General features: G+C 42.9%; 1 protein-coding gene across 1 annotated transcript; it reads left to right on the top strand.

Annotated features, from left to right (window-relative positions):
* Positions 1 to 95: 95 nt before the first annotated feature.
* On the top strand, positions 96 to 26,675 carry LOC117441819 (semaphorin-7A). Its single transcript, XM_034077835.2, has 14 exons — positions 96 to 250; positions 1,960 to 2,093; positions 2,192 to 2,260; positions 2,343 to 2,438; positions 5,465 to 5,573; positions 7,176 to 7,280; positions 7,359 to 7,501; positions 9,573 to 9,751; positions 11,602 to 11,704; positions 12,344 to 12,539; positions 15,781 to 15,896; positions 16,548 to 16,693; positions 21,253 to 21,329; positions 25,662 to 26,675. The coding sequence occupies exons 1-14, from the start codon at positions 100 to 102 to the stop codon at positions 26,009 to 26,011; spliced, it is 1,974 nt and encodes a 657-aa protein (XP_033933726.1). The 5' UTR covers positions 96 to 99; the 3' UTR covers positions 26,012 to 26,675.
* Positions 26,676 to 27,836: the final 1,161 nt, after the last annotated feature.

The following is a 27,836-nucleotide window of genomic DNA, read 5'->3' as shown; positions in this document are numbered from 1 at the left end:
CGAGTGGCCGCGGGGGTCCTATGCCCCGCATAGTCCGCTCTATAGGAAGAAACGGCCCTGGGTGGAGTTTATAAATGACAAACGCACTACCTCTCTGCAATGCAGCTGTGTGTTTCCGAGCAGATCCTCACACATTTCACAGGAAGAATGCTTCTCTTGTTATTTAAACTTTATTTATTATGTTCCCGCCTTCACACTTTGACCGAGGCGACCTCAAAGCCTACAGCCAGGATGACCTTCACTCTCAGAGGTAGGAAACCCTCCGCATCCTCTACCCTGCCTGGACGCATGGGTCCGCGTTTAATATCGCGGGGATACACCAGGAGCAGGGTTGTCCTCCATGTTAATCTGGATCACAAGACGGGCACGAGAGAGCTGCTTTAATCTCTAAAGTGATTCTCTGGCGCCAAATGCAGAGGATTCATGCAGTTACTGTCCTTCAGGGTTTAATGTAAGAGGAAACCGTGTGTTTATAGAGGAACACATTTACATCAGCAGAGCTGGAGAAGTACTCAGATCTTGTACTTGAGTAAAAGTAGAAGTACTCAGATCTTGTACTTGAGTAAAAGTAGAAGTACTCAGGTCTCGTACTTGAGTAAAAGTAGAAGTACTCAGGTCTTGGGCTTGAGTAAAAGTAGAAGTACTCAGATCTTGTACTTGAGTAAAAGTAGAAGTACTCAGGTCTTGTACTTGAGTAAAAGTAGAAGTACTCAGGTCTTGGGCTTGAGTAAAAGTAGAAGTACTCAGATCTTGTACTTGAGTAAAAGTAGAAGTACACAGATATTGTACTTGAGTAAAAGTAGAAGTACACAGATATTGTACTTGAATAAAAGTAGAAGTACTCAGATCTTGGGCTTGAGTAAAAGTAGAAGTACTCAGATCTTGTTCTTGAGTAAAAGTAGAAGTACTCAGATCTTGTACTTGAGTAAAAGTACTCAGATCTTGTATTTGAGTAAAAGTAGAAGTACTCAGATCTTGTACTTGAGTAAAAGTACTCAGATCTTGTATTTGAGTAAAAGTAGAAGTACACAGATCTTGTACTTGATTAAAAGTAGAAGTACCAGAGTGTAGGAATACTCTGTTACAGTAAAAGTCCTGCATTCAAAAATGTTCCTCAAGTAAAAGTAGAAAAGTATTATTTATCATCAAAATATATATTTCACATCGTTCATCCAGAGAAGTAACTAAAGGTATTAAATACACGTAGTGGAGTAAAAGTACACCATTTACCTCTGAACTGTAGTGGAGTAGAAGTACAAAGTATAGCATACAATGGAAATACTCTAGTAAAGTACTTCAAAAGTATACTTAAGTAAATGTACTTAGTTACTTGACACCACTGTGTATTAGTAGCATCTGGATAAATTGTCTTGTATTGTCTCCCATGGGAGAATTGCTGCATCACATCGGTCTTTGTCCATTGTAGTAATACAATGCTGCATTGATTAGGAGTCAAAGGACCATATTACATTGAAGCTATTTAAAATAAATTAGACTTGCTAATGGGAAACTGGAATTCTCATTACAATATACATGGAAAAATAGAGAAAAATACTGCATTTCTATAAAAGAAGAGGCTTTTGGTTTGCCATCAATGTAAAAAAAACAAAAGGCAATCTATCAAGTGTTGAGATATTTACTGTACAAGTGAAATATTTGACCTTCTGGTAGCACTGGTGGGAAAAGCCAGAGGATCTCCAAACTTGTGGGGATGTTTTGTCAGAGAGCAGATAGTACGTGTACCAAATGTCGAGAAAATGCATCCAAATATACTTGAGATATTAAACAAAAAAGCTAAATGTAAAGTCAATGTAAGCACTGGACAAAAACGATGAATGCAATACTTGTTGAGGAAACACCCGTCTGAACCGAAGGGGCGGAGCAACATTTCCACTCACCGTTTGCTGTATATACTAAGGTGTGTTCAAGGTATGTATCCTTTAATATGTTGTGTTGCAGAGACCGCAATGAAGAGGTTCCCTCTCCTCGGACACCATGCCCCTGCAGGGATTGTTCTGGAAAAGGAGCCGAGCACGGTCATATCTGCTGAACAGAAACGCCTGAAATCATTCAACTTCCAAAACCCTCACGAGGTAACGTACATCTCTGACACCGTTTTGATGACATTAAGTCAATATCTGCAATCGAGTTATAGTGACTGACACCATAATGCATTTCCTTCTCCTCCCAGACTCCAGCAGAAATACATGTACCGTGGACAGAGTGCAACACAAGTGATTCTCAGCAGACGGTGAAAGCGGTAACAAAAAACAAAAGATGGAAGCAAAAAGCAGACGTTGGTGGGATTGGATTGTAAAACCACAAATACTCTTCTCGTTTAGGATTGCAGCTTTAACATTTATCTTGTCCAGAAGATGGAAGCTAACAAGTTGTTCCTGTGTGGAACCGATGGGGAGGGAACGGCATGCTGTGATATGGTGAGGTTCTGCAGGGAGTATGGTCCTGAGACGGGAGTGACATCCCTATGTGCGTGATACGCTAAGGGGCGGGAGAGGACTCTTTAAAGTAGAGACACTACATACTGATATACACCTGAACATCGGCAGGAGAGGACTCTTTAAAGTAGAGACACTACATACTGATATACACCTGAACATCAGCAGGAGAGGACTCTTTAAAGTAGAGACACTACATGCTGATATACACCTGAACATCAGCAGGAGAGGACTCTTTAAAGTAGAGACACTACATACTGATATACACCTGAACATCAGCAGGAGAGGACTCTTTAAAGTAGAGACACTACCTACTGATATACACCTGCACATCAGCAGGAGAGGACTCTTTAAAGTAGAGACACTACCTACTGATATACACCTGAACATCAGCAGGAGAGGACTCTTTAAAGTAGAGACACTACCTACTGATATACACCTGAACATCGGCAGGAGAGGACTCTTTAAAGTAGAGACACTACATACTGATATACACCTGAACATCGGCAGGAGAGGACTCTTTCAAGTAGAGACACTACATACTGATATACACCTGAACATCAGCAGGAGAGGACTCTTTAAAGTAGAGACACTACATACTGATATACACCTGAACATCAGCAGGAGAGGACTCTTTAAAGTAGAGACACTACATACTGATATACACCTGAACATCAGCGGGAGAGGACTCTTTAAAGTAGAGACACTACATACTGATATACACCTGAACATCAGCAGGAGAGGACTCTTTAAAGTAGAGACACTACATACTGATATACACCTGAACATCAGCAGGAGAGGACTCTTTAAAGTGGAGACACTACATACTGATATACACCTGAACATCAGCAGGAGAGGACTCTTTAAAGTAGAGACACTACATACTGATATACACCTGAACATCAGCAGGAGAGGACTCTTTAAAGTAGAGACACTACATACTGATATACACCTGAACATCAGCAGGAGAGGACTCTTTAAAGTAGAGACACTACATACTGATATACACCTGAACATCAGCAGGAGAGGACTCTTTAAAGTAGAGACACTACATACTGATATACACCTGAACATCAGCAGGAGAGCACTCTTTAAAGTAGAGACACTACATACTGATATACACCTGAACATCATCAGGAGAGGACTCTTTAAAGTAGAGACACTACATACTGATATTAACCTGAACATCAGCAGGAGAGGACTCTTTAAAGTAGAGACACTACATACTGATATACACCTGAACATCAGCAGGAGAGGACTCTTTAAAGTAGAGACACTACATACTGATATACACCTGAACATCATCAGGAGAGGACTCTTTAAAGTAGAGACACTACATACTGATATTCACCTGAACATCAGCAGGAGAGGACTCTTTAAAGTAGAGACACTACATACTGATATACACCTGAACATCAGCAGGAGAGGACTCTTTAAAGTAGAGACACTACATACTGATATACACATGAACATCAGCAGGAGAGGACTCTTTAAAGTAGAGACACTACATACTGATATACACCTGAACATCAGCAGGAGAGGACTCTTTAAAGTAGAGACACTACATACTGATATACACCTGAACATCAGCAGGAGAGGACTCTTTAAAGTAGAGATACTACATACTGATATACACCTGAACATCAGCAGGAGAGGACTCTTTAAAGTAGAGACACTACATACTGATATACACCTGAACATCAGCAGGAGAGGACTCTTTAAAGTAGAGACACTACATACTGATATACACCTGAACATCAGCAGGAGAGGACTCTTTAAAGTAGAGACACTACATACTGATATACACCTGAACATCAGCAGGAGAGGACTCTTTAAAGTGGAGACACTACATACTGATAGGAACCTGAACATCAGCAGGAGAGGACTCTTTAAAGTGGAGACACTACATACTGATATACACCTGAACATCAGCAGGAGAGGACTCTTTAAAGTGGAGACACTACATACTGATATACACCTGAACATCAGCAGGAGAGGACTCTTTAAAGTGGAGACACTACATACTGATATACACCTGAACATCAGCAGGAGAGGACTCTTTAAAGTAGAGACACTACATACTGATATACACCTGAACATCAGCAGGAGAGGACTCTTTAAAGTAGAGACACTACATACTGATATACACCTGAACATCAGCAGGAGAGGACTCTTTAAAGTAGAGACACTACATACTGATATACACCTGAACATCAGCAGGAGAGGACTCTTTAAAGTGGAGACACTACATACTGATATACACCTGAACATCAGCAGGAGAGGACTCTTTAAAGTGGAGACACTACATACTGATATACACCTGAACATCAGCAGGAGAGGACTCTTTAAAGTGGAGACACTACATACTGATATACACCTGAACATCAGCAGGAGAGGACTCTTTAAAGTAGAGACACTACATACTGATAGGAACCTGAACATGTACATAATAAGGAACATTTGCAGCTTTCACACATAACCGGGTAAAACTAGAATAAGGCGGCAGCACAAAAGGTCCTCTTTGAAATAGGTACGATCTAATGAACACATGACAATATCAAATAATTACATTTCAGATTACAGTTACATATCAAACTTTAAGAAGTCCCAAGACCTTTAGTGTATTTAAGTTTTGATATTTTCATAGTTGATGTTGTTGTTGACTCCCTGATACACATGCATCGTGTGTCGGCTTCAGGCGGCCATCGCTGGGAGAGCTTCACTTCTCATGTGTCTCTTCTTCTTCTTCTTCTTCTTCTTCTTCTTCTTCTTCTTCTTCTTCTTCTTCTTCTTCTTCTTCTTCTTCTTCTTCTTCTTCTTCTTCTTCTTCTTCTTCTTCTTCTTCTTCTTCTTCTTCTTCTTCTTCTTCTTCTTCTTCTGTCTCACAAAAAAGTAAATTAACTTCTGCTTTTATTAACTGTGAGATGCACCAGATTTTGTTCACTTGGTATACTAAGTCTCTAAATAATATCTGTTTCGCACAATGTTTTCTGTCTGTTTCCCTGTAGGATGTATCAGAGAAGACCCCCAGGTGCATGTCCTCTGCAAAGATCCAGAACATAAAGAAGAGTATACGGGGTTTCATCATAAAGGAAGGAGAACCAGCCGCTCTCGTGGGTGGGTTTCCGTACACAAAGCGCCTCTGCTTTCCTAAACTGTATTTAGTTTATGCATACTTGGTACTTCTAGTTAAGTTAGATATTGAATGCATGTCTTTCAAGTCCACACTGGGATATTGCTTCTTTTAAGTAATATTTAAATATCTTAATTCTTCTTTCACCACTGATACAGATATAAGATGCGAAATGATACGAGTACAAATATTAAGACACGATACATGGAAAACAAACATCACATAGCATCTAGGGATGCCAGCGATTATTCGAATATTCGCTACAGTCTCCATAATCGAATATTATTTTTAAAAATCGATTTTATTTATATATATATTTTTTATTATTTATGTTTTTTTCTGACTTAGTTTCAACCAAAATATATATATAAATATATATATGCTAATAATAGTAATAGTATTAATAATTGTAAATGGCCATTGGTCACACCACCAGTTTGTTTTACTGTAAACTTGGAGGAAGCCTGTGTGCAGAGCAGACTGCTGCTGCAGCACGCTACACACCGACCCCGCCCCCACCCCCCCTCTCCCTCACACCGACCCCGCCCCCACCCCCCCTCTCCCTCACACCGACCCCGCCCCCACCCCCGCCCCCCCTCTCCCTCACGCGTGCGACTAACGATGAACAAAGCGGCAGGTAAAAAGAGTTCCTCCTTGTGGAACTACTTCGAACTTACAAGTCCGAAGGAAGTTAAATGCAAGCTCTGCGAAACGACGTTGGTCTATCACAACTCAACCTCAACAATGCGTTGGCATTTGTGTGCGCAGCACGTCAAAGCGGTTACAGAGAAAGACGCAGCACAGCCGGCCATTACCAACTTCACTTCAAGGCCACGTCGTTGTGATGACATGCTTGTTTGTTGTTTGTACTGTTAAAAATGTTCTAGTAAAGAAAACAACGGGGGTCGAATAATCGATTATTATTCGCCAGGGCTGCCGAATAATCGATTTTGATCATGGTCAGTTTCTGGCAACCCTAATAGCATCATGATTATCCTTTTTAATATTCACTCTCCACTCCCTCTTTGTCAGAGGACAGATAGTATGCTTACCATCCAAATTTACTTGAGATATTAAACAAAAAAGCAAAATGTAAAGTCAATGTTGGCACTGGAGGAAAACGGTGAACGTGAAACAATTAATGCAATATTTGTTGAGAAATATCTGTCTGTGCCGAAGTGGAGCAACACTTCCACCCACTGTGTAATGTATACTAAGATGTGTTCAATTAAAGTTCGACCTTTGCACACCCATTGTTTATCCTCCAACATGTTTTATTGTAGAGGGTGCAATGAGAAGGTCTCCACTCCTCGGACACCATGTTATCTTAACACTTCTTTCACCACTGATGACGATACGAGGACAAATATTAACACACGATGCAAGGAAAACAAACATGACGACGATACTTTTTAAAATGTATCTCCCTCTGTCTTCACACTCCTATTCAATCTTCTAAACAAGTCTTGCTGATCAGAAAGCACTTCTTCATACAGGAGAGACTGCAGGTCATTTAGAAAGGGCATCATCAGGGCAAACCAAAAGCCCCTCGATGGTGTTGTGATGTCTTTCTAATGTGTGTGCAGAATCAGCAGACAGTAACCTCTACGTCACACACTCTGGATCTCGAGGCGATGTTGGCATCCACAGGTTTGGGTGGAACAGAGTTGGACCCACGATGCACGATAGAGGTAAAGGCCTCGAGATGTTGGGTTAATTAAATGATGTTAACCCAGATTATTCGACTCGTATTGACTTCCCGTCTTCAGAGCAGCACTATGTGGGTTTGGTGCCCAGCGGACGGAGAGACGACCCCCTGCAGGGCAAAGTGTTCGGCTTCTATAAGGAGAAGAACAAAGATCCAGGCCTGGACAGTGATATGTGGATCCCCTTTGTGACCCGAGTGTGCATGGTAAGACCCGCAGGACTAAATAATAAGGATTGCATATTTAATTTGTAATGTTTGAAGCTAGATTTCAAGAATAGAAACACTCTTTTAGAAGCAGATATGTGCACAAAATAGCTTGGGTTGAAATTGAAGCCATAAAGAGTGTTGAGATCAGTGGTCGTGAAGAGGAAGTTGATTTTTTTTTTCAATCTTTTTAAAAATAACTTCCTAATTTCCTGTGAAACTACTTACCTCAAAATATACCCTCTCTCTTACTGTGTCATGTTTAAAAATGTCTCCTAAATACAGTACGCTAGAATTGCAATAAAACAAAAACCCTCTGGTCAGTCAGAGGACATTTGTGTTACTTCTGCCCCCTTGAAATAACCTGTTGATCTTTTTTTACAGTCAAACTATGTTTTCTTCTTGTTCTGCTAAGCACTTTGGGCTGCTTTGTGCATGAAAGGTGCTATACAAATAAAGTTTATTATTATTATATTCATTATAGGGCTGCACGATATTGGAAAAAACTGACATTGCGAGATTTTCTTCAAAATACAGGAATTGAAGAAAAGACAGTTTACTTTTTTCTCGCAAACCATCCTTTCTTGAGCTGTAATGCTTTACAATTGGTATTTTTTTCGAACTATATTTAACCGGATGAAGGATTTCAGTCACGGACGTCTGGATCTTAAAGGTGGGGTAGGTAAGTTTAAGAAACCGGCTCGAGATCGCTAGAATTTGAAAATACACAACCGGAGAAAATCTGCCACTTCCTTATAGAGCCCCTCCCCCAACACACACGAACGCGACCAATGAGGGCACGAGATAAGTCTGTGCCCCGATGGAAGGCTGACAGGCAGGTAGGCCATCCAATCCGATTGGTTGTACTTTTTACAGTATTACGGCTTCTACAGATGACATTTTTGTATGGATTTTTTGTCAAAGCACTTCAGATATTCATTGCTATCGGGATGTTTAGAGCATTCCATGGAATATAACAAAAAGTGTATCATGAGCCGGTTTCTGAAACGTACCTACCCCACCTTTAAGTTATCAGAGCAACAAGCTGAGCTAGCTCGGTTAGCAGCGCCGAACTGCCCTGGAGAAACACATGAAACGACTTTATTCAGTGTTTTTACCTTTAATCACCGGGTCCGTTGGCTTTGGAGATTTGCTGTCACTCACTCGAGTACCCCTGACATGAGAGCCGCGCAAGTTTTCCTTTTGTAGCAAGCAGCAAAAGAATTGTAACATGACGTGTTTGAGTTCATTTGCCTACTTAATATGGCACGTCCTAAAAAATGTTTGAACATTTGAAAATGCGATGTGAATATTGCCACGACGCGATATATCGCGCTGCCCTAACTCATTATATACGCTGCTAATTACTCATTAGCCGCGTTCACACTGCGGTACTTTTCCCACAAAGGTTCATGCGAACTCTTTAGTTCGCATGAACTAAGTACAGATCGCGTTCACACCGGAAAAAGTCCCTGGGGGTGGATTAGGCAAATGAAGCCGCTGGTCACTTCTTCTTCTTCTGCTTTGGGTTTACTGGCAGGCCGCAAACCACTTCACGGCGTATACTGCCGCCCGGAGTCCCCGGCCGGAAGTCCCCGGAGTTGGGGAAGGCCCCAGTAGAAGCTGCTGGGAGTCCCAGCAGCTTCTACTGAAGCCTTCCGAGTAAAGAACGCCGACACCTCCTCATCTCCACCGCTCCCATGTTTTATTGTGTGTTGCCATAAGTTAGTCTCTCTGCGTTTCTGCGCTGGGCTAATGCTAATGCTAATAATGCTAATGCGAGGATAATAAAATGGCGGCTTCACAAAACTTTTTGGGAGTTTTACGGGGCGTGGTTTGCAATCCGCCCAGCCAATCAGGAATATAGCTCTTTTCTCAAAAAAGAGCCGCTCGAAAGGGGGTAACAAGCGGGGTAACAAGGTTCGCATGAACTACTTTTAGTACCGGCTCTTTTTGGTGTGAACGCGATCATGAACTAAATTCGCATGAACCTTTGTGGGAAAAGTACCGCAGTGTGAACGCGGCTATTGCATGTGCATTTTGATCGAGTAATCAATGCATTTTCTTCCAGGAAGATCGTGGCGGTCCGAAGAACTTTCTGCAGTTCAGTTGGACGTCCCAGATGAACGCCCGGCTGTTCTGCGGAGAGCCTGAGAGCCGAAGGCATTTCTCTGAGCTGGTGGATGTAGCGACTGTGGAGAGAGAGCAGTGGGAGGACACCAGGGTCTATGCACTCTTCAGAAATGAATGGTAGGAACTCGTTATCATGCATTCAAGTGAGGGATAAGGCATGTTTATTTATATAGCCCCTTTCAACACAAGGCAATTCAAAGTGCTTTACAAAATGAAAGACAGTAAGAAACATTTTATCAAATGGCATTTAAAAACACTAATTTAAAAGCAAAGATGATAAAACATGAATAACAAGGAACATGCATTTAAGTTTCAGAGCAGTGAGAGACACGCATCTGAAATGTTCAGCTCTGACTCAATCATCGCTCACTTTTGAGCAGAAATAGTTTTCTATGACCTCACTTCCTTCCACTTTTTAACTTGTCCGTTAGTTATTTCACGCTAAACTAACGCGCCTTTGGAAAACTCTAATCTGACCCCATGGTACCTTTTAGTTTTCACCAAAACTATTCCTCTTTTTTAAATGCACATTAGTTTACCTTGTCTCTATATTACTTTTTAAAGGATTTAGTTGATTTTAAGTCGATCGTATTGCTTACGCTAACGGCTGTTCACATCTTCTTTACCATTAACCAGTTTTCAAACACAAACCAGAGCCCAGAGCCTTGTTCCTGGTAGTGTTTCCTTCCTGTCTTCTTCTTCTGCTGTTCCTCCAAGTGGTTCCTTAGCAACCAGAATAAAGTATTCAACTCAATATGCACAGAAGCTACAGCATAGTTTTGGCCATGGAAATCTGAAGTCCCAGGATCCTCCCAACAATTCAATGCACAAACGATATACCTAAGACTTATCGTACCAATACTGCAATAAGTAATATACATAAAACAGTGCAAGTTAAATGCAGATATATGTCAACGATATACATAAAACGAAGCAAGTGTATATACTTGGGTAACCTTTGCACGATCCGAACCAATTTTTCCTGACATACAATCCATATTTGACTCATGACTACATTTCCACAGTCACCAGCTTAAAGTCGGCCACAGTGTGAGAGGTGAAAAGCCAGCATGACTTTGCGGCTACAGCAACGTAACTTTAACTGACGGCAGCACTAACCAGTCTTTAAACGCTGCCAGAGCCCAGACCTCGGTCCCGTTCGTGTTGACTTCCTGTCTGTCTTCTTCTGTTGATTTGTCCGTCGTCCAGCTCTCTGTCCTCTAACCTCTTTCCTTCTCTTCACCCTCTTTTTCTTTTCTTTACTGAGGACAGTTTAGCTGTCATGAATCCAACGTTTCCTGCTCTCCAATTAATATAAAAGTGAGTATAGTATACAGGACTTCTTTCTGCGGATTGATATGACTGCACAAAGTCTGTTCTGCTTAGCAACGGTCTGTTAATGAAAATTAACAACCTCTGGAATGTTTAAATTGACCAATCAGAATCGCCGTGTCATAAGAAAGGATATTATATAGTAAAATGCAGAAATGGGTAAAATATATGTAAAGCAGAGTAAGATTCAATACAAGTAGAATATAAAATGAAATACTAAGAACAGTTTATATGGACTCGAGTCACCTGGCATGATCCTAACCAACCCATTTGACTACACGTCCAGCACCATCAGATGAAAGTCCGCCACAGTGGTGAGAGCGTGACTCTGCTGTGGTGTATTTTATTAAAACTGCAGAGTCATTGCTTATGTCAGCTCAATTAACCAAAAGTAAACAACCACCCTGGTGTGAACTTCTTTCTGCGGATTGATGTCAGTGACACTTTGATGTCATGGTGGTCCATGAGATCAACGTTTCACTGACATATGCACAAAAGAGTTTCTTGGCTAGTTCCTTGTTCCTAATCTTGGTTTCCGTATGCTCAGCTGTCTCACAACGTTTAACTGACCTCCCACAGTTCCCTGTTGCTGCAGGTGTGTGAATCAGCTGATGAGTGTGTGTGTGTATCTGCAGGGGGATGAGTGCGGTGTGTGTCTACACCATAAAAGACATTGAACGCATCTTCACAACGTCCACATTTAAAGGCAAAGTCGCCCAACCCCGCAGGTCCAGAGCGGTATGTGTCAACAACAACTGAAATAACAACTTTAAGAAAGAGTTCCGGTATCCTTATAGCTGCTAGCTTTCGAACTATGTGCATGAATACAGACACAAAGTAAAGATCATGATAATTCTTGGATCATTTTGACTTTTGATCTTTTGAAATCAGAACCATTCATATGTTAAAATAACTTTACATTTAAAAAAAATGCATAATCATTGTTCTCTTTTTGTTGTTATTTTAAAACCGCTATGTGTAGAAATCACCCACTTTGTACAGCGGCTGCATCAAACAGCAATGCATCTCATCCTTGGTTTTAATGAACTGTATGCGTCTAATTTGATTGTAGCCATTCAATTAATTGTAAAATATCTAAGGTACAATTTTTTAAAAGGGTTTTTATTTAGAAATTAGAAGTTAACGAAAACATGTACCCATGAGACAATATGACGGTGACACTGTGTAACTGAATCTCCAGCATTTAAAGAAACTTTTAAATCTTCGGTTATTAATCGCTACAATTGAAGAGGCAGTTTTTTGTCTTCTTCTGAAATCTAGAAACACAATCCTACTTTACTCAGAAAGCGAGCGAGGCGTAGCAACAGTAGGTGACCCGTCATTAAACATGTGCCGTAACTTCCTATCCCCCTTCAGTGCGTCCAGGACAGCGGCACCATTCACATGGACGTCCTGAGCCAGATCAAGGACAACTCGGAGATGGAGGAATGGGTTCGGCCCGTCGATAACTCCGGTCCGATTCTCTTTAATCATCACAACTACACGCACATCTACGTTGACGACTCTCGGAACAACGGGAGCGATACACACACCGTGCTGTACCTCTCTCTACGTGAGTACTGTGCATCTAAGAAAACACAAGATGGGCCTTTATTTTAATTTGTTACATTTATTGTATTTTAAACATCGGAAACACATACAGTCACATTCAGGGAGGACTCTCAGATTGAAATGAAATGGGACCAAATCAAGTAAAGGAATGAGAATAAGCAAAACAACTTTAAATAATATATAAACAACTAAAACACATATTAGGGCTGAACGATTAATCGATTTGAAATCGCGATTTGAAATGATGCGATTATCAATTCAAAGCCTGCCATTTTTTCTTTTTTCTTGTGTGTCCGTCCTCCTCACCAATCAGAAGTGCTGTGCTCCACATGTACCAGCCATTGTTAACCAATCAGAAGTGCTGTACTCCACATGTACCAGCCATTGTTAACCAATCAGAAGTGCTGAGCTCCACATGTACCAGCCATTGTTAACCAATCAGAAGTGCTGTGCTCCACATGTACCAGCCATTGTTAACCAATCAGAAGTGGCCCTTGATAGAAGGTGATAGACAGATTGATCCAATCACCTGCCAAGTGCTTCTGAAGGTGCCTGCCCTTTCCAAATGGCTTCCAGTGGAGCTTCAGATGGTTTCTGAGTCAGGTTAGTGACGCTCCATCACGTGTTTCTATCACAGGGAGAATCTGAAGCTGGAGCTTGACTTTAAAGCAAACCAACGGAAGTTTCATGTAAGTTTAGTTCTTCCACTCGTAGCTCGGGCTGCGGGGTGCTAGAGACGGGAGCACGTTGATGCGACCTTCCGAGCCGGAGATATGGCCGCATTTTACTATAAACTTCCGTCGGGTCGCTTAAAAACAAATATCGCAAATCGAATCCCAATATCTGTCAGAAAAATCGCAATTAGATTTTTCCCCAAATCGTGCAGCCCTAACACACACACACACACACACACACCATAGTAAAATAGATAATATACCTTAATATGTACAACAATTAAAGAGACAAGTATAAAGCGTAAATCATTTAGAGATAGTTATTATTATTCATTATTCTTGATCAGTGTTTGACATTGATACATTTCCGCTAGATCACTCTCCAGGAAAAGTGTCCCCTATTTCCTTAAAAGTATTTACTCTCCCTTTTACCACATAGGTGAATTATTCCAAAGCGAGACAGGATGCCGGATGGACTTCTGTTGATCCTCGTAGGGAGATGCAGGCGTTAAAGCAGCGACAGAATGACGAGTACACGTGACGATACACCGGTTGTTCCAAATAGCTGCTATACTGGAAGAAAAAAGCATTTAAACAACCTTTGTTTTACATTTCAACAACAAGAAGACTTGGCAGCTGTTACAAAGACTAATTACTATAACTAGAGTCGGAACAAGACTGAACAAGACTCAGTTTAGAGACTGATGACCTGTAGTTGAACCAGGAAGAGATGTACAAGGAGGACATGTAATACCCAGATTGGATACCCTGCCTCTCCAGATGCAGGACTTTCAGAAAGACCTGCAGCGCTTTGGATGAACGTCTGAGAGAAACTCCTTCAGGTGCCACTGGATCCGTAAGAGAGGCCGTTCGTGTTGTTCGTGTTGGAGTTGTATTGTTATTTCGCACAAGATGTGAGGAGAGCAACACGGGGAATCTCATGAGCAGTTTCTATTTCACTTCCTTAAATAACACAATATGTGAATCATTGACTTTGGCCTTGTTTTACTCCTGAACAACAAGATGAAGACATGTGCGACTTACATTCAAACCCATAACACAGGGGGTAAAGACATGCCTGCAGTATATCATCAGATAATAAAGAGACTCAGTGTCTTCCCGTTGAGTAGGCGAACACAGCACAGTAGGCCTCGGGTCATAATTGCCGTCCCTCAGGCCACCTACAGAGAGCCTGAGTTCATGTGGATTAATTGATAGTGTTTGCAGCTTTTGGTTGATCTGGTTTAGTGGAGCAGGCGTCGAATGAATACGCTGAGTATAGATGGATGAGATAGTTTCCACTTGGCCTAGTGCCGGCTAGCGGGTCCTAATTCACAGTTTTTCTGGCCCCATCAAATCGTGGTTCTCGGGCCAGGAGCAACCGGGCTGAGTCGGGCTGAGCATGCTAAACTAGAGAGAGAATCGCTGGCTAGGGAGCTACAACTACAACAAGATGGACATATGTTACCGTGATTTAATTGTAATACACGTTTCAAAATGATGAAGTAACGACACACTGATACCGGTTAGTAAAAACCATGAACTAATGCTTTGACGAGTCTGCAGACAGACGGCAGGCGGAACACCTGCGTGTTTTCTAAATGGAGATCGGCTAAGCTAACGTTATATATGCTCCGACCGTCCACACTCACAGCAACGGCCTACAGACATAAATAAAGCAGCGCCTGTGTTCTCCATGACACAGGCAGTCTGTGGTTTGGACTGGTTTCACTTCTGTCTAGTTTGTGAACAGAGATGAGGAGCTGTGAGCTCTGAGTGCTAACCGCTAACGGCTGTGTTGTTTTTCTGGGGTTCTCATTGAAGATGACGTCACGGCTCCGCCTACACTGCGTTACTATAGTAACCAGTTCCTAAACTGTAATGGAAGCGAGGCATAAAAGTGAGCCGGGCCTAACCAGGCCTAACCAAACCGAGCGAAACGCGCCATTAGATCGTAATCCTAACACTGGCAATGATTGATCTTGTACGTCAAGGTAACCAGTGAAGTGTGGAGTCTCAAACTAAGTTCGATTCCTTTTCTTAAGTTTCTCCTCCTTTGAAGTTTGATAACAGAGAAAAGGAGGTTTGAAATCACAATCTGACCTTTTCTGCCATCTCTTACATCTTTCGACGCCGACAGGGACCCAAATGTCAATTGCTGTGACCGTATCTCTTCGGAGAGTCAAGGTGCTTTTTGTCCCACAACCTCACCTTTAAAGCGCTGGTGTGACCTTAAGCGCCCCAAACATGACACATCTCTGGGGTAACATGATGTCTGACTAACGGTGCGATGGCGTCTTGCCTCCTAGGATTCATTTGCAGGGTTTGGTAGATCTGCTTTGGTGTCGAATGAACTCCCTGAGAGCAAACGGGTAGCTGGAAGAGATGGCTCTATTACTCATAAACCATCATGTCCTGTTCCCTCTCCTCTTGCGGCTACACATTCCCTCCGACCACTGCGTGGGCTTCGATGGGCGAGTCATCGGGATGTGGGGAAACGGGAGTGTTCTTTTATGGGTGTGTTTCACATGTTTGGATATTTCATCATCGTTCCTGTTTTCCTAACAGATAAGGGAGACATCCATAAGGTGGTGCAGAAGGAGACCGAGACCTTCGTCATCGCTGAGTATCAACCTTTCCACCACAGACACCACATCCTCCGCTTCCTCCTCCACCCCCCCACTGTGAGTCATAAGAAGCAGAGTGGGAGTGGTTATCGTGAGTGGGCAAGGATGACATAATATAGAGGTCAAACCAGGTCAGATTTATAATGAAAAGATGTTTTATTTTTACATGTCCCTGGAGAAGCAACACAAGTCTTTCTTATAACGGATTTCTTTACATCGATTATTACTTGAATGAGTCGCATGTCATTGTTAAATGGGATCTAGCAGACTATTTGCATCTTATTGGGTACTATTTATATTTCCTGTATTACTCTTTAAACCCCACTCATTTCCGAGGTCAACACGAAGAGGAATACATGGTTGAACATGTGAATATAATATAATATAAAAGCTTAAGAAGTTAGGAAATAAAAAAATACGCATTGTCTTTATCTTAATACCCAATAAGTTAGAAATAATATAAGATTATTAGATTAGATATGGCCGATTCTGCATCATTAATACCCTTTTACTTGTGGTATGTTGATGCTAATACCCATGCACTTTTACTAAGTACGTTTAAAAAAAAAATTTTTTTAAAAATGAAAAGTATTTGTACACTGTTATTGCTTCTTAATACTTCTTTCAGTCCGGACACTTTCTAATGACTTTGTCTTCTTCTTTGTTACAATACCCCCCCCCCCCCCCCCTCTGTACTGTGTCTTCTAGATGAAGCTGTATTTGACCTCCAGGACTGAGCTGGTGCAGCTGGATGTGGGAAACTGTCCCCAGTACGGAGACAGCTGTGGGGATTGTGTCCTCTCCAGAGACCCCTACTGCGGCTGGAACGGCTCCCACTGCACCCCCCACGCTCAGTAAGACCCCCATCGTTACACACCTATGGGCGTTTAAAGGTCTCCTGTCATACTGTTTCTCATCCATATCTCACAGGTCTCAGATATATACAGAACCTGTCTCTGATTGGCTGAAACACCAAACGGAGCATTACCCATAATCCCCTCTGTTTCAGCCCTGTTTCCAAAGTGCTGATTCTCTGTCTGTTACTTTAGATGAAAATAAGGAGCCCCTCCCCACGCCCCTCTGAGAGACATTTGGTTACAAAGAACTCAGTGGGAGATTCAGGTGATAAGGGGGGGGGGTACCTTGGTTGCTGATTGGCTAATGGTTACACAAGACAACACATCGTTATGACATCATACAGGGTTCCCGCAGGGTCTTAAAAAGTCTTACATTTGATAATCAGAATTTAAGGCCGTAAAAAGTCTTAAATATGATCCACAAAATGAGAAAGGTCTTAAATACGATGGGACGTGAAAGGTACCTCTGTAAGTAATCACTAACTTTGCACCCCCCCGGCCCCTTATCAGAGAACAGCCAGCTCGTAACCTAGCAACCAAGCTTCAGCTAGCGAGAGCACGCTCGTGAACCGTTGCGCCGGTGTTATCCGTGCCCGCCGAGATATGCGTGCACCTCACAGCGTAAAGCAAAACGTCCCAGACATTTCAATGATCTGTTCGGTTTGGAAACACTATCGTTTCCTTTGGGAGGGCGTGCGTAACACGGCCTGACGCCGGAGCCTCGCTGCGGGGAAACTTTTGCGCTGTTCCGAGTTTGTTCTAATCCGTCAAAATGACTGGCTTTCAGATTTCTCCGTCATTGTTAAATAAAATCCGTCATAGACTGAAAATATTCGGTTAACACGACGACTGCCTCCGGGCGACGTTTGGGTGGGTCCACACACACACACACACACACACACACACACACACACACACACACACACACACACAGGTTGTTAACAGTAGTAACACGTAAGGTGTATATCTGCTATAATTGACGAAGCGCTCCAACATGTACTGAATCTTTCTAAGTCCGTAATTCACCTGATTCACGCCTCAGGAATGTCGGAGAAGTAGTCTTTCGACAATCCTGCTTACAGGTAAACAAACAAAAGGTCACCTCCTTGCCAGAAGCAGTGATGGGGCAACAAGTTCACTCAGAGTGCAATAACTGGCTGCACCCACCTTTGCGTCATCACTTCCCGTAGTGAGCACCTCTGATCAGAGTCATGTTGTTCAAACGAGTCATAACTCGACCTTCCACTCGAGTAAAAAGAGAATTGTGTATATTGTAAATGGTCCAAGCAAGATCGATATTAAGAGTCTGTCTAGGCCATTGTCACCAATCAGTAAAAGACAGTTCAAAGGATGCTTTGTTATTTCTACTCACAGACATTACATTTCTGAGGTCTCTTACTTACTGCCATCATTTTCATTTCTGAGGTCTCTGAACACGACTGGGTCGATTCTGCAACCCAACTGGGTCAACACCGGATGTTCTACCAGAACCGATGTTAGTTAGAAGGTGTGTGTGTTTCAGTAAAGCCGTACACACATGGCTGTGAGGAGTTGCTGCAGCCAATCAGCAGAGCTCAGCGTCACATGGTGTTGTTGTTCTGAACAGACGCTCAGAACCCGTAACGTTGGCATTTTTCTTTCACAAAAAAGTACCTAATGTTGACGGGGAGTAAATGTTATCAATAAATAAAATATGTAATTTTTTTTGCAGAACTTGATATCTATCAGGAAATAGAAGTGAAGTAATCTCTTGAGGTTGTACACATTTAGCGTGTAGTCTATCAACGATCTGATCATGTGACATGATAAGAGGGTTGCGTCTAAACAAGAAACGTCGTTCTGATAACTTTTAATATAACACGTATAAGGGACATAGAAGAGGAGAGACACTACACACTGATATACACCTGCACATCCGCAGGAGAGGACTCTTTAAAGTAGAGACACTACACACTGATATACACCTGCACATCCGCAGGAGAGGACTCTTTAAAGTAGAGACACTACACACTGATATACACCTGCACATCCGCAGGAGAGGACTCTTTAAAGTAGAGACACTACATATTGATATACACCTGAACATCAGCAGGAGAGGACTCTTTAAAGTAGAGACGCTACATACTGATATACACCTGCACATCAGCAGGAGAGGACTCTTTAAAGTAGAGACACTACATACTGATATACACCTGAACATCAGCAGGAGAGGACTCTTTAAAGTAGAGACACTACTTACTGATATACACCTGAACATCAGCAGGAGAGGACTCTTTAAAGTAGAGACACATACTGATATACACCTGAACATCAGCAGGAGAGGACTCTTTAAAGTAGAGACACATACTGATATACACCTGAACATCAGCAGGATAGGACTCTTTAAAGTAGAGACACTACATACTGATATACACCTGAACATCAGCAGGAGAGCACTCTTTAAAGTAGAGACACTACATACTGATATACACCTGAACATCAGCAGGAGAGGACTCTTTAAAGTAGAGACACATACTGATATACACCTGAACATCAGCAGGAGAGGACTCTTTAAAGTAGAGACGCTACATACTGATATACACCTGAACATCAGCAGGAGAGGACTCTTTAAAGTAGAGACACTACATACTGATATACACCTGAACATCAGCAGGAGAGGACTCTTTAAAGTAGAGACACTACATACTGATATACACCTGAACATCAGCAGGAGAGGACTCTTTAAAGTAGAGACACTACATACTGATATACACCTGAACATCAGCAGGAGAGGACTCTTTAAAGTAGAGACACTACTTACTGATATACACCTGAACATCAGCAGGAGAGGACTCTTTAAAGTAGAGACACTACATACTGATATACACCTGAACATCAGCAGGAGAGGACTCTTTAAAGTAGAGACACTACATACTGATATACACCTGAACATCAGCAGGAGAGGACTCTTTAAAGTAGAGACACTACATACTGATATACACCTGAACATCAGCAGGAGAGGACTCTTTAAAGTAGAGACACTACATACTGATATGAACCTGGAAATGAACATAACCTCTAAACCAAGTGATATTATTTTTACATTCTTACTTTATCTGCAGCAACATGATAACAGACGTCAAATTAACCTTATCTGTAAACCTGACTTTTTTTGCCAAAAGGAGTTCTTGTTAATGCATCAAATTAGATTTCTCAGTAACCCTTGTGTGTGTGGTGTGGTATCAAAGTTTAAGCGCGCACACACACACTCATTCATTCATATTTCCACACGTTCACACATCTGCTTCCTGTAACATGTGAATCTGATTCATACTTTCTCCATGTGCCGAAACGATAGTTTGAAATGATAGTGAACGTTTGCCCACTTGTGTGACTGAGAACGGAAGCTTGAGTAGGAGTCGTGTGAAGCCGTCTGAGTCGAAGTGTCTCACTGCATCTATAGTGCTGCACTGCAGAAAGACCCCTGTAAGCCCCCCCACCTACTTGATGCAAGAGAAGACCACCGTTACCTGATTTCCTATAAACTGATGAGGAGTTGGAATTGAGCAATATTCTTTTTAGGTTAGACCAGAAAGTAGAACTATACAGAAATCCATTCTACAGGTAATGAAAGCACGCAGTCTCAAATCAAGTTTTATTTATAGAGCACATTTATAAACGATTTTTGGTCGAGTCCTCAGACCCTCTGTCCTCAGACCCTCTGTCCTCAGACCCTCTGTCCTCAGACCCTCTGTCCTCAGACCCGCTATCCTTAGACCCTCTGTCCTTAGACCCTCTGTCCTTAGACCCTCTGTCCTTAGACCCTCTGTCCTCAGACCCTCTGTCCTCAGACCCTCTGTCCTCAGACCCTCTGTCCTCAGACCCTCTGTCCTCAGACCCTCTGTCCTTAGACCCTCTGTCCTTAGACCCTCACATCGTACAAGGAAACACTTCCAGAGAAAACCCACAGTTTAAAGGGAACATGGAGAACCCTCAGGGAGAGCAGCAGAGGAGGGATCCCTCTCCCAGGACGGACAGACTGCAATAGATGCCGTGTGTAAAGAGATAATACATTTGACAGCATAAAGACCGAATGTTAGGAAATGCATGTGTCTGTGATGAGAAGATGAATCCACGAGGAAGCAGCATGACGAGACCCAAGGCAGGACCGCAGAGACGTGTTCAGCTATGACCCGAAGTCCACCACTTAATCCAGAGCTCAGGATGGAGGATCCAGGACACAGGACTACAGCAAGAGGATCAGCCTCGGCTCCGGGTCCCGGCGTAGAGATAGATACAAAACAAGAAGAAAGATGTGGTTAATCGGAACAAGGGAACACACAGACACAGACAGAGAGGGAGTCTGTACCGGGTCGAAAGAGAAACGGGTTCAGAGCTCTTCTATGTTTTCTATAACCTCTTCTGATTGGTGCGTTTATATTTTTGAAGGTGTATTGTTGCCAGTAAAGTGTTGTATGATATTAAGGCTGTTCAAATCCATTGTAACCGGGTCGTGTACTATCTAGTCAAATACTCTGCATTCATTTATCTGTAATCAGCCATCCTTTTCCCCACAGAGACATGCTTCAGGACGTGAGCCGAGCAGATCACAGCATCTGTGCGCCTCCAGGGACGGTCGAGCACTCTCAAGCAGGTACGGAGATATTTGGACTGCAGTCTGGTTTTAAATCAATAGGTGTGTCCGCAGAGAAATGTAAATGTTGTTCTGAAAAACAAGAAGTTGCTGTGATAGGAAATGAGGACACGGATGCGAACATGTGATTGCAATGTCAGCTTGACGTGTAGTAAAGTGTACACAACACATGTAATTAAAGTCACGCAACACATGGTCAAACAGGTTCGTTATGGATATCGGGAAGTCTTATAATTTCATTTCATAGCTTGATCAAAATCAGTTAGGTGTCGCATAGTTGTGAAAGTCCAAACATGCAAACCTTTCCAAATCCAAAAGGTAGGTTGTGCAAAAGTGCACTTCCTGTAAGGGAAACGCCTGTGGAGCAATGCAGTGGGAGTCGCCGTGTGAGGCTGACCGAGCGAGGAGGCAGAACGTCCAAAAGACAACCCAGCCTCAATCTGCTGTTCACGTGAGCCCAGCCACCAGGACCTCACACACTACCCAGCCACCAGGACCTCACACACTACCCAGCCACCAGGACCTCACACACTACCTAGCCACCAGGACCTCACACACTACCTAGCCACCAGGACCTCACACACTACCTAGCCACCAGGACCTCACACACTACCTAGCCACCAGGACCTCACACACTACCTAGCCACCAGGACCTCACACACTACCTAGCCACCAGGATCTCACACACTACCCAGCCACCAGGATCTCACACACTACCTAGCCACCAGGACCTCACACACTACCCAGCCACCAGGACCTCACACACTACCCAGCCACCAGGACCTCACACACTACCCAGGCTTCACCAAACAGGACACACACAGCCTAAATGCACACCCACCAATCAGCAATTAGACACGGGTGAGAGGGGGGGGGGCAACACGGGGCACCAGGGGAACATAATCAGGAGTAACGGAAAGAACGGGAGGGGGGACACTTTTCAAAATAAAAGACATGTGCGATATACAAGGCCCGAAGCCGTTAGTCCACGGTGACGAAGTGACCGTCGTCACACACCGACTCAGGAAGGAGACACGGGGCGAGCAGGAGCTTTGAAGTCAAACACTGATGGTTTATTAGGAGCTTCGGCCGGAGAGTTCACATCACAAGTCCAAGAGCCGGAGGTTCTGACTTCACGGGAGAGTGCCACGTCCATTCTGCAGCGCCTCTCTCTCGTTCGCCCATCTAACTGGTTTCACAGAGTCATCGACGTGTTTGAGGAGATGGCCTAAACAGCTGGGAACACTGAGCTACTTGCGTCTGACACTTATGGCCTCGAAGATTTCACACAGAGCAGGAAGCGTCCCAGAGCACCCACACCAATACACCATGTGTGACCTCGGGTCGCCCGGTCACAGAACGGGAACAACATATGGCTGAAGCAGCCTCTGTCCTCAAAGGAGATAGCAGACGTCAGGGTTGGTCATGCACGTCATATCTAGGAGGACAAGTATTTCCCGAACGCCCAGATGAGGTAATCAGAGTAAGTGGAACCCCAGTAACTACACGTGTAAACCATGTATTTAACATGTATATGCATTCTTCAGAAAAAGTGGTAGTTTGGTAAACATGGACCTCAACGACATGTTGGGTCTGTAAAAAGTCACAGAGTGGGAGATATCCCAAAGTCTCCACATCGTATGTTTAATGTGTTCCTGGTGCTCTCAGTTGAGACCGTGTGGATGGAGGATGTGTCAGGAGGTAGAACTCTTGTGTGAACATTGGATAAAGCCAGGATGGAAACGGCTCGTCGCTAAGCTAACAGGCTACTGGCTTTATACGTAACGCACAGGAATGAGAGCGGGTTTGATCCGTTATCTCCCACTCTGCAAAAAGTGGTTTCTGCAACTTGACATCAGATAGTCTGCATGCATTTCTACACAAACACTCTGTTTTCAGTTGATATCCTGGCATTAAGGCTGTAGCCCACTAACCAAATACTATGTCCTTTACTTTTGTCCCTTCCTTCCGGCAAGTTCTATATTTGTAAGGAGTTTCCGGGACAAGTCTGTGCACTCGGATGTGAATATAACACACAGTTGCAGCTCTGCCTCGACTCCGTCGTCACGCACAGGAACACAGTCGGCCTGTATCAGGATAGCATGGATCTTTCTGAACAAAGAATCGTACAGTAATATGCAAATACTTAGTCAAAGTATACAGAGCTTTACATACGTCCCTGCCTGATAGGCTGAGTGGGTGCAGGAAGGCAGTCACATGTGTGTTGTGAAATGAAGGCGGTTTCTGAAGTGTGTGTGGAGGCAAAGCTAGGAAACCCCGCCTTCGTGATGTCGAGCGTTTTCAAATCAATCCCTCACAGCAGGTCTGCTCAACGTGGTGTGTGTGTGTGTGTGTGTGTGTGTGTGTGTGTGTGTGTGTGTGTGTGTGTGTGTGTGTGTGTGTGTGTGTGTGTGTGTGTGTGTGTGGTGTGTGTGTGTGTGTGTGTGTGTGTGTGTGTGTGTGTGTGTGTGTGTGTGTGTGTGTGTGTGTGTGTGTGTGTGTGTGTGTGTGTGTGTGTGTGTGTGTGTGTGTGTGTGTGTGTGTGTGTGTGTGTGTGTGTGTGTGTGTGTGTGTGTGTGTGTATAATTACTATATTTTAATTTTAGACACAGAGAAAATCAGTCACCTTCTCTCAACACATGTATCACCGAATGAATAGTATGATCTTCAAACACAACGCATTTAAGCTGGCCTACCAAAAGCGTTTCTTCTAAAGATACTCGTACTATTCTTATACAGACTTTATTCTTATTTCTCTCCAATCTCTTGTCTCGATATCCGAGATATGAGATTTACAGTGTTTCTCTTCTGCCACTGCATCACGTCTTTCAGGCTTATTACACATTGCTGTGTGTGTGGCGGATACTAAGACGTCTTATCTCAACGCATGCCAGGGGTGCCCACGCTTCTTCAGCTTGGGAGCTACTTTTAAAATGTCCAAGCCCAAAACATCTACCTACAGGGTAGATGCCCAATCTGTGGCCCGGGAGGGGGGCCGGGGGGGGTACTAGTGGACTTCTCTAAAATACTGAACACTTTAGTCCTGCTGATTATTCTCCCAGTGTAGAGATCATTTTGTTCTACAATTAACAGTTGAAATGCTGAAGGCACTTCAAGTTAAAAGGTAGAACAAAATGTAAGTTTCTCAATATTTTATAAACTTTTCCACAAAACAAACCAAACCAACGAGGAATATCTTGGGTACATATGAAACACAAGCAAACCAAAAAGAAAGCAGGTAGGAATTTAAATGAACCTCTGATTCAGTTCTCTATTCTCCTCGTCCTGTTTTAGTTTCTGCCATCAACAAACAAAAACACTTCCTTATTCCTATGAAAGGTCAACAGTATTTGTACACATTTTAACTAGAGCCGGGACTCGATTAAAACAATTAATCTAATTAATTAGAGGCTTTGTAATTAATTAATCGAAATGAATCGCATTTTTAATCAAATATACATATTTGACCTGAGAACAGTGAGAAGCAGTTTCACATGGATGTGACTCCACGTGGTCTACAGTCGAGTGCAGTCCAGAGAGCCAGGGAGCTGGTTATTCTCTCAGACGTGGACTGACTTATCCTGGCCCTGAAACCAGTCGTCTGGTTGAGTGTGGGTCGGGTCAGGGTGTGGTTCCTTGCACTCGGAGTCGGGCTAACGTCCATGCTAGCTGCTACATGCTAGCTGCTACATGCTTTGCATTTAGGTGATACTTTAGGCTTGATGTGCTGCGGCTCTTATCGACGCTTCCATCCGTCCGTTTGTTAAAACAAAGTGTCCCATCCACGGGGCCGACCAAAGCGGTCTCATCAGCTTGTTCGTTCATGTTTGACTATTGTTCACCGTGGTTTGTTGTTGTTTGAAGTCCCATGCTGAAGTCATGAACATGTTGGTGCTCCAGTATAATCGGTACGCCTGAAACTCATCCAGTGAGAAACGTTCCGCTGTGCAAAAATAAGTGCGATTAAAGTGCGTTAATTGTTGTGTAATTAATCTTAATTAACGCGTTAAAGTCCCTGCCCTAATTGTAATATACACATGTTGACATATTTATTGTTAGACATTGCATTACAATGACTGCACCCAGAACACAGCTTCCAGTCACACTATATAGAACACAGCCACCTGGTCCCACCCTCATCATCTAAACATCCCCACCATCAAACCCCCTCGTCCTTAGCCATTTAAAACCCCCTTTACACTTCCTTTGCCCTCCGGAAATGTAAATCCTAATATGTCTGTTAAACACAAGACTAAAAATACAATGTAACGGTGCAAAAGGCAATCGGAGTATAAGATATGTTTTAAATGACTGCATGTGTTCTCTTCTCAGTGAGTAAATATCCACCTGGAGGAGACGACGTGACGAAGAGCATCACGCTCCCTCTGGACTCCAAGTACTTCCTGCAGTGCCCAGTTTCCTCTCACCAGGCCAGATACACCTGGATCCACCCGGAGAGAACCCCCTCCTGGAGCCTGGAGGATTCTCCGGGCCTCCTGCTGATCCCCAGCATGAGTCCGGAGCAGGAGGGCAGGTACAGGTGTGTGTCGGAGGAGAGGGGGTACACCCGAGTGCTGGCTGACTACACGCTGCAGCTGGAGAGCAGAGCGGGGGTCAAAACATCAACGTCTCTGCTGCTGGCGCTCTGTGTGACCGCCGCGCTGATCCAGAGTCTGTCCTGATAGTCCTCAGACGTTACACTGGAGTAGCAATACAGCCCTGTTTTCTAAACCTTAGAAAACAGGTATTACCTTAGAAAAATACCAAAAAGTACATTTTATTGGATTATAATTACTGATTTGTTACATTTCATTGTTTCTCTGGGTGAAAGTGGGGTTCATTCCACATGATCTACTGCTAATGTAGATCTCCACACCCTCAGGTATTCCACCGGAGTAGCAATACAACAGAGTTAAGGTCCTTCGTTCAAAACCTTGAGAAAAAGGTATTGGATTAAAAAAAAGACTTAAAGTAACAAAAATACATTTATGAAAAATAGTTAATTGCAGAATCATATATATTTGATTGGATTAGAATTACTTATTTGTTGTCTGACCGCCGCTCTGATCCAGAGTCTGTCCTGATGGAGCTCAGATATTATACTGCAGTAGCAATACTACAGAGTTATAACAGAAAAAGCAGTGGAGTAAAAAGTAGGAGTATTGTAGAAGAACCTCAAGTGTGTACTTGAGTACATGACCGATCCCGAGTGATACGAATGCAAAGGCAATACACGACACTTGAAGTTGCGGAAGATACGCAACCCCAAATTGCTCCCGTTAGGTGTGTGTGTGTGTGTGTGTGTGTGTGTGTGTGTGTGTGTGTGTGTGTGTGTGTGTGTGTGTGTGTGTGTGTGTGTGTGTGTGTGTGTGTGTGTGTGTGTGTGTGTGTGTGTGTGTGTGTGTGTGTGTGTGTGTGTGTGTGTGTGTGTGTGTGGTGTGTGTGTGTGTGTGTGTGTGTGTGTGTGTGTGTGTGTGTGTGTGTGTGTGTGTGTGGTGTGTGTGTGTGTGGTGTGTGTGTGTGTGGTGTGTGTGTGGTGTGTGTGGAAGACCCCTTCCTTGTATTCCTTAATAAGTCCTAAAACATTTGTTTTATGTCATTTCATTAACCCTTGGTGCACTAGACGTAGCCTTTCAATTACTATTTTGTGGAGAAACATGTGTAGAAAATGTGCCTTGGAGCTGAGATGTATCTAATTTATCTGAAGTGTGTGTGTGTGTGTGTGTGTGTGTGTGTGTGTGTGTGTGTGTGTGTGTGTGCACGCGCGCAGCTGAAAACTAGCACTTTTTTGTGTGTTTAGCCTCAACTTAAACTCAACTTCTTGATTCCGTCCTAAAAGCAATTTTCAAAGCGGCACACATCTTGGTGACGTTGCCTCGTGAGTAGTATAACCACAGCTGGTGTATGCCATCATTATAAAGTTAATGCTTTTGCTACAGTAGCTTTAGTCTCCAGAACATCGACAATTTGACTATTTCAAACCATAGAAATTAATCCAATTAAATGTATCCGTTACACTTTAAAGCTGTGAAATACAAATTGAGCAAGACTGAAATCTTTGAATTAAGAAATACATTTAGGTGAAAGATTAGGCAACTGGTTAAAAATCTAAACTGTAAAACAGCATTTTATATGATTTGTTCCATAAAGCAGTTTGCTATAGGCCTTAAACTGGGTCAATTATGGCAGATGCTTGACACCTGTCAGCTTGCCTGAAACATGTTGAACCAGAGTCAGGGTACCTTTGATAGTCTGATGATGGATTGCTTGAGCAGTTATTTAGAAATAATTTACCACCAGTTAAAGATCCGTTTAATGTGCAATCCTGTCCATGCTGTAATATCCTGTCTTGCAATCTACCTCCCACTTCCTTCACTGTTTCAACACTTTATTTTCTTATTACAAATATGTGTGTTTAATATAAGAGTCTGAAGCTTCAGTTGATTAAAATCCACAGGGTAGTTTTAGTTGTAAGAACGAAAAAAACAACAACCAGCATTTTGTTTT

The sequence above is a fragment of the Pseudochaenichthys georgianus genome, unplaced genomic scaffold (genome assembly GCF_902827115.2).
Source record: "Pseudochaenichthys georgianus unplaced genomic scaffold, fPseGeo1.2 scaffold_200_arrow_ctg1, whole genome shotgun sequence".
In the NCBI taxonomy this organism is placed as follows: Eukaryota; Metazoa; Chordata; class Actinopteri; order Perciformes; family Channichthyidae; genus Pseudochaenichthys; species Pseudochaenichthys georgianus.
Note: the sequence above shows the minus strand (reverse complement) of the source record. Positions and strands in the feature narration are given on the sequence as shown.

Coding starts and splice junctions, on each gene's coding strand:
- LOC117441819 (XM_034077835.2), top strand. CDS start 100: ATGCAGCTGTGTGTTTCCGAGCAGATCCTCACACATTTCACAGGAAGA. Junction 2,261..2,342: donor CTCAGCAGACGGTGAAAGCG/GTAACAAAAAAC, acceptor CTTCTCGTTTAG/GATTGCAGCTTTAACATTTA. Junction 5,574..7,175: donor AGAACCAGCCGCTCTCGTGG/GTGGGTTTCCGT, acceptor ATGTGTGTGCAG/AATCAGCAGACAGTAACCTC.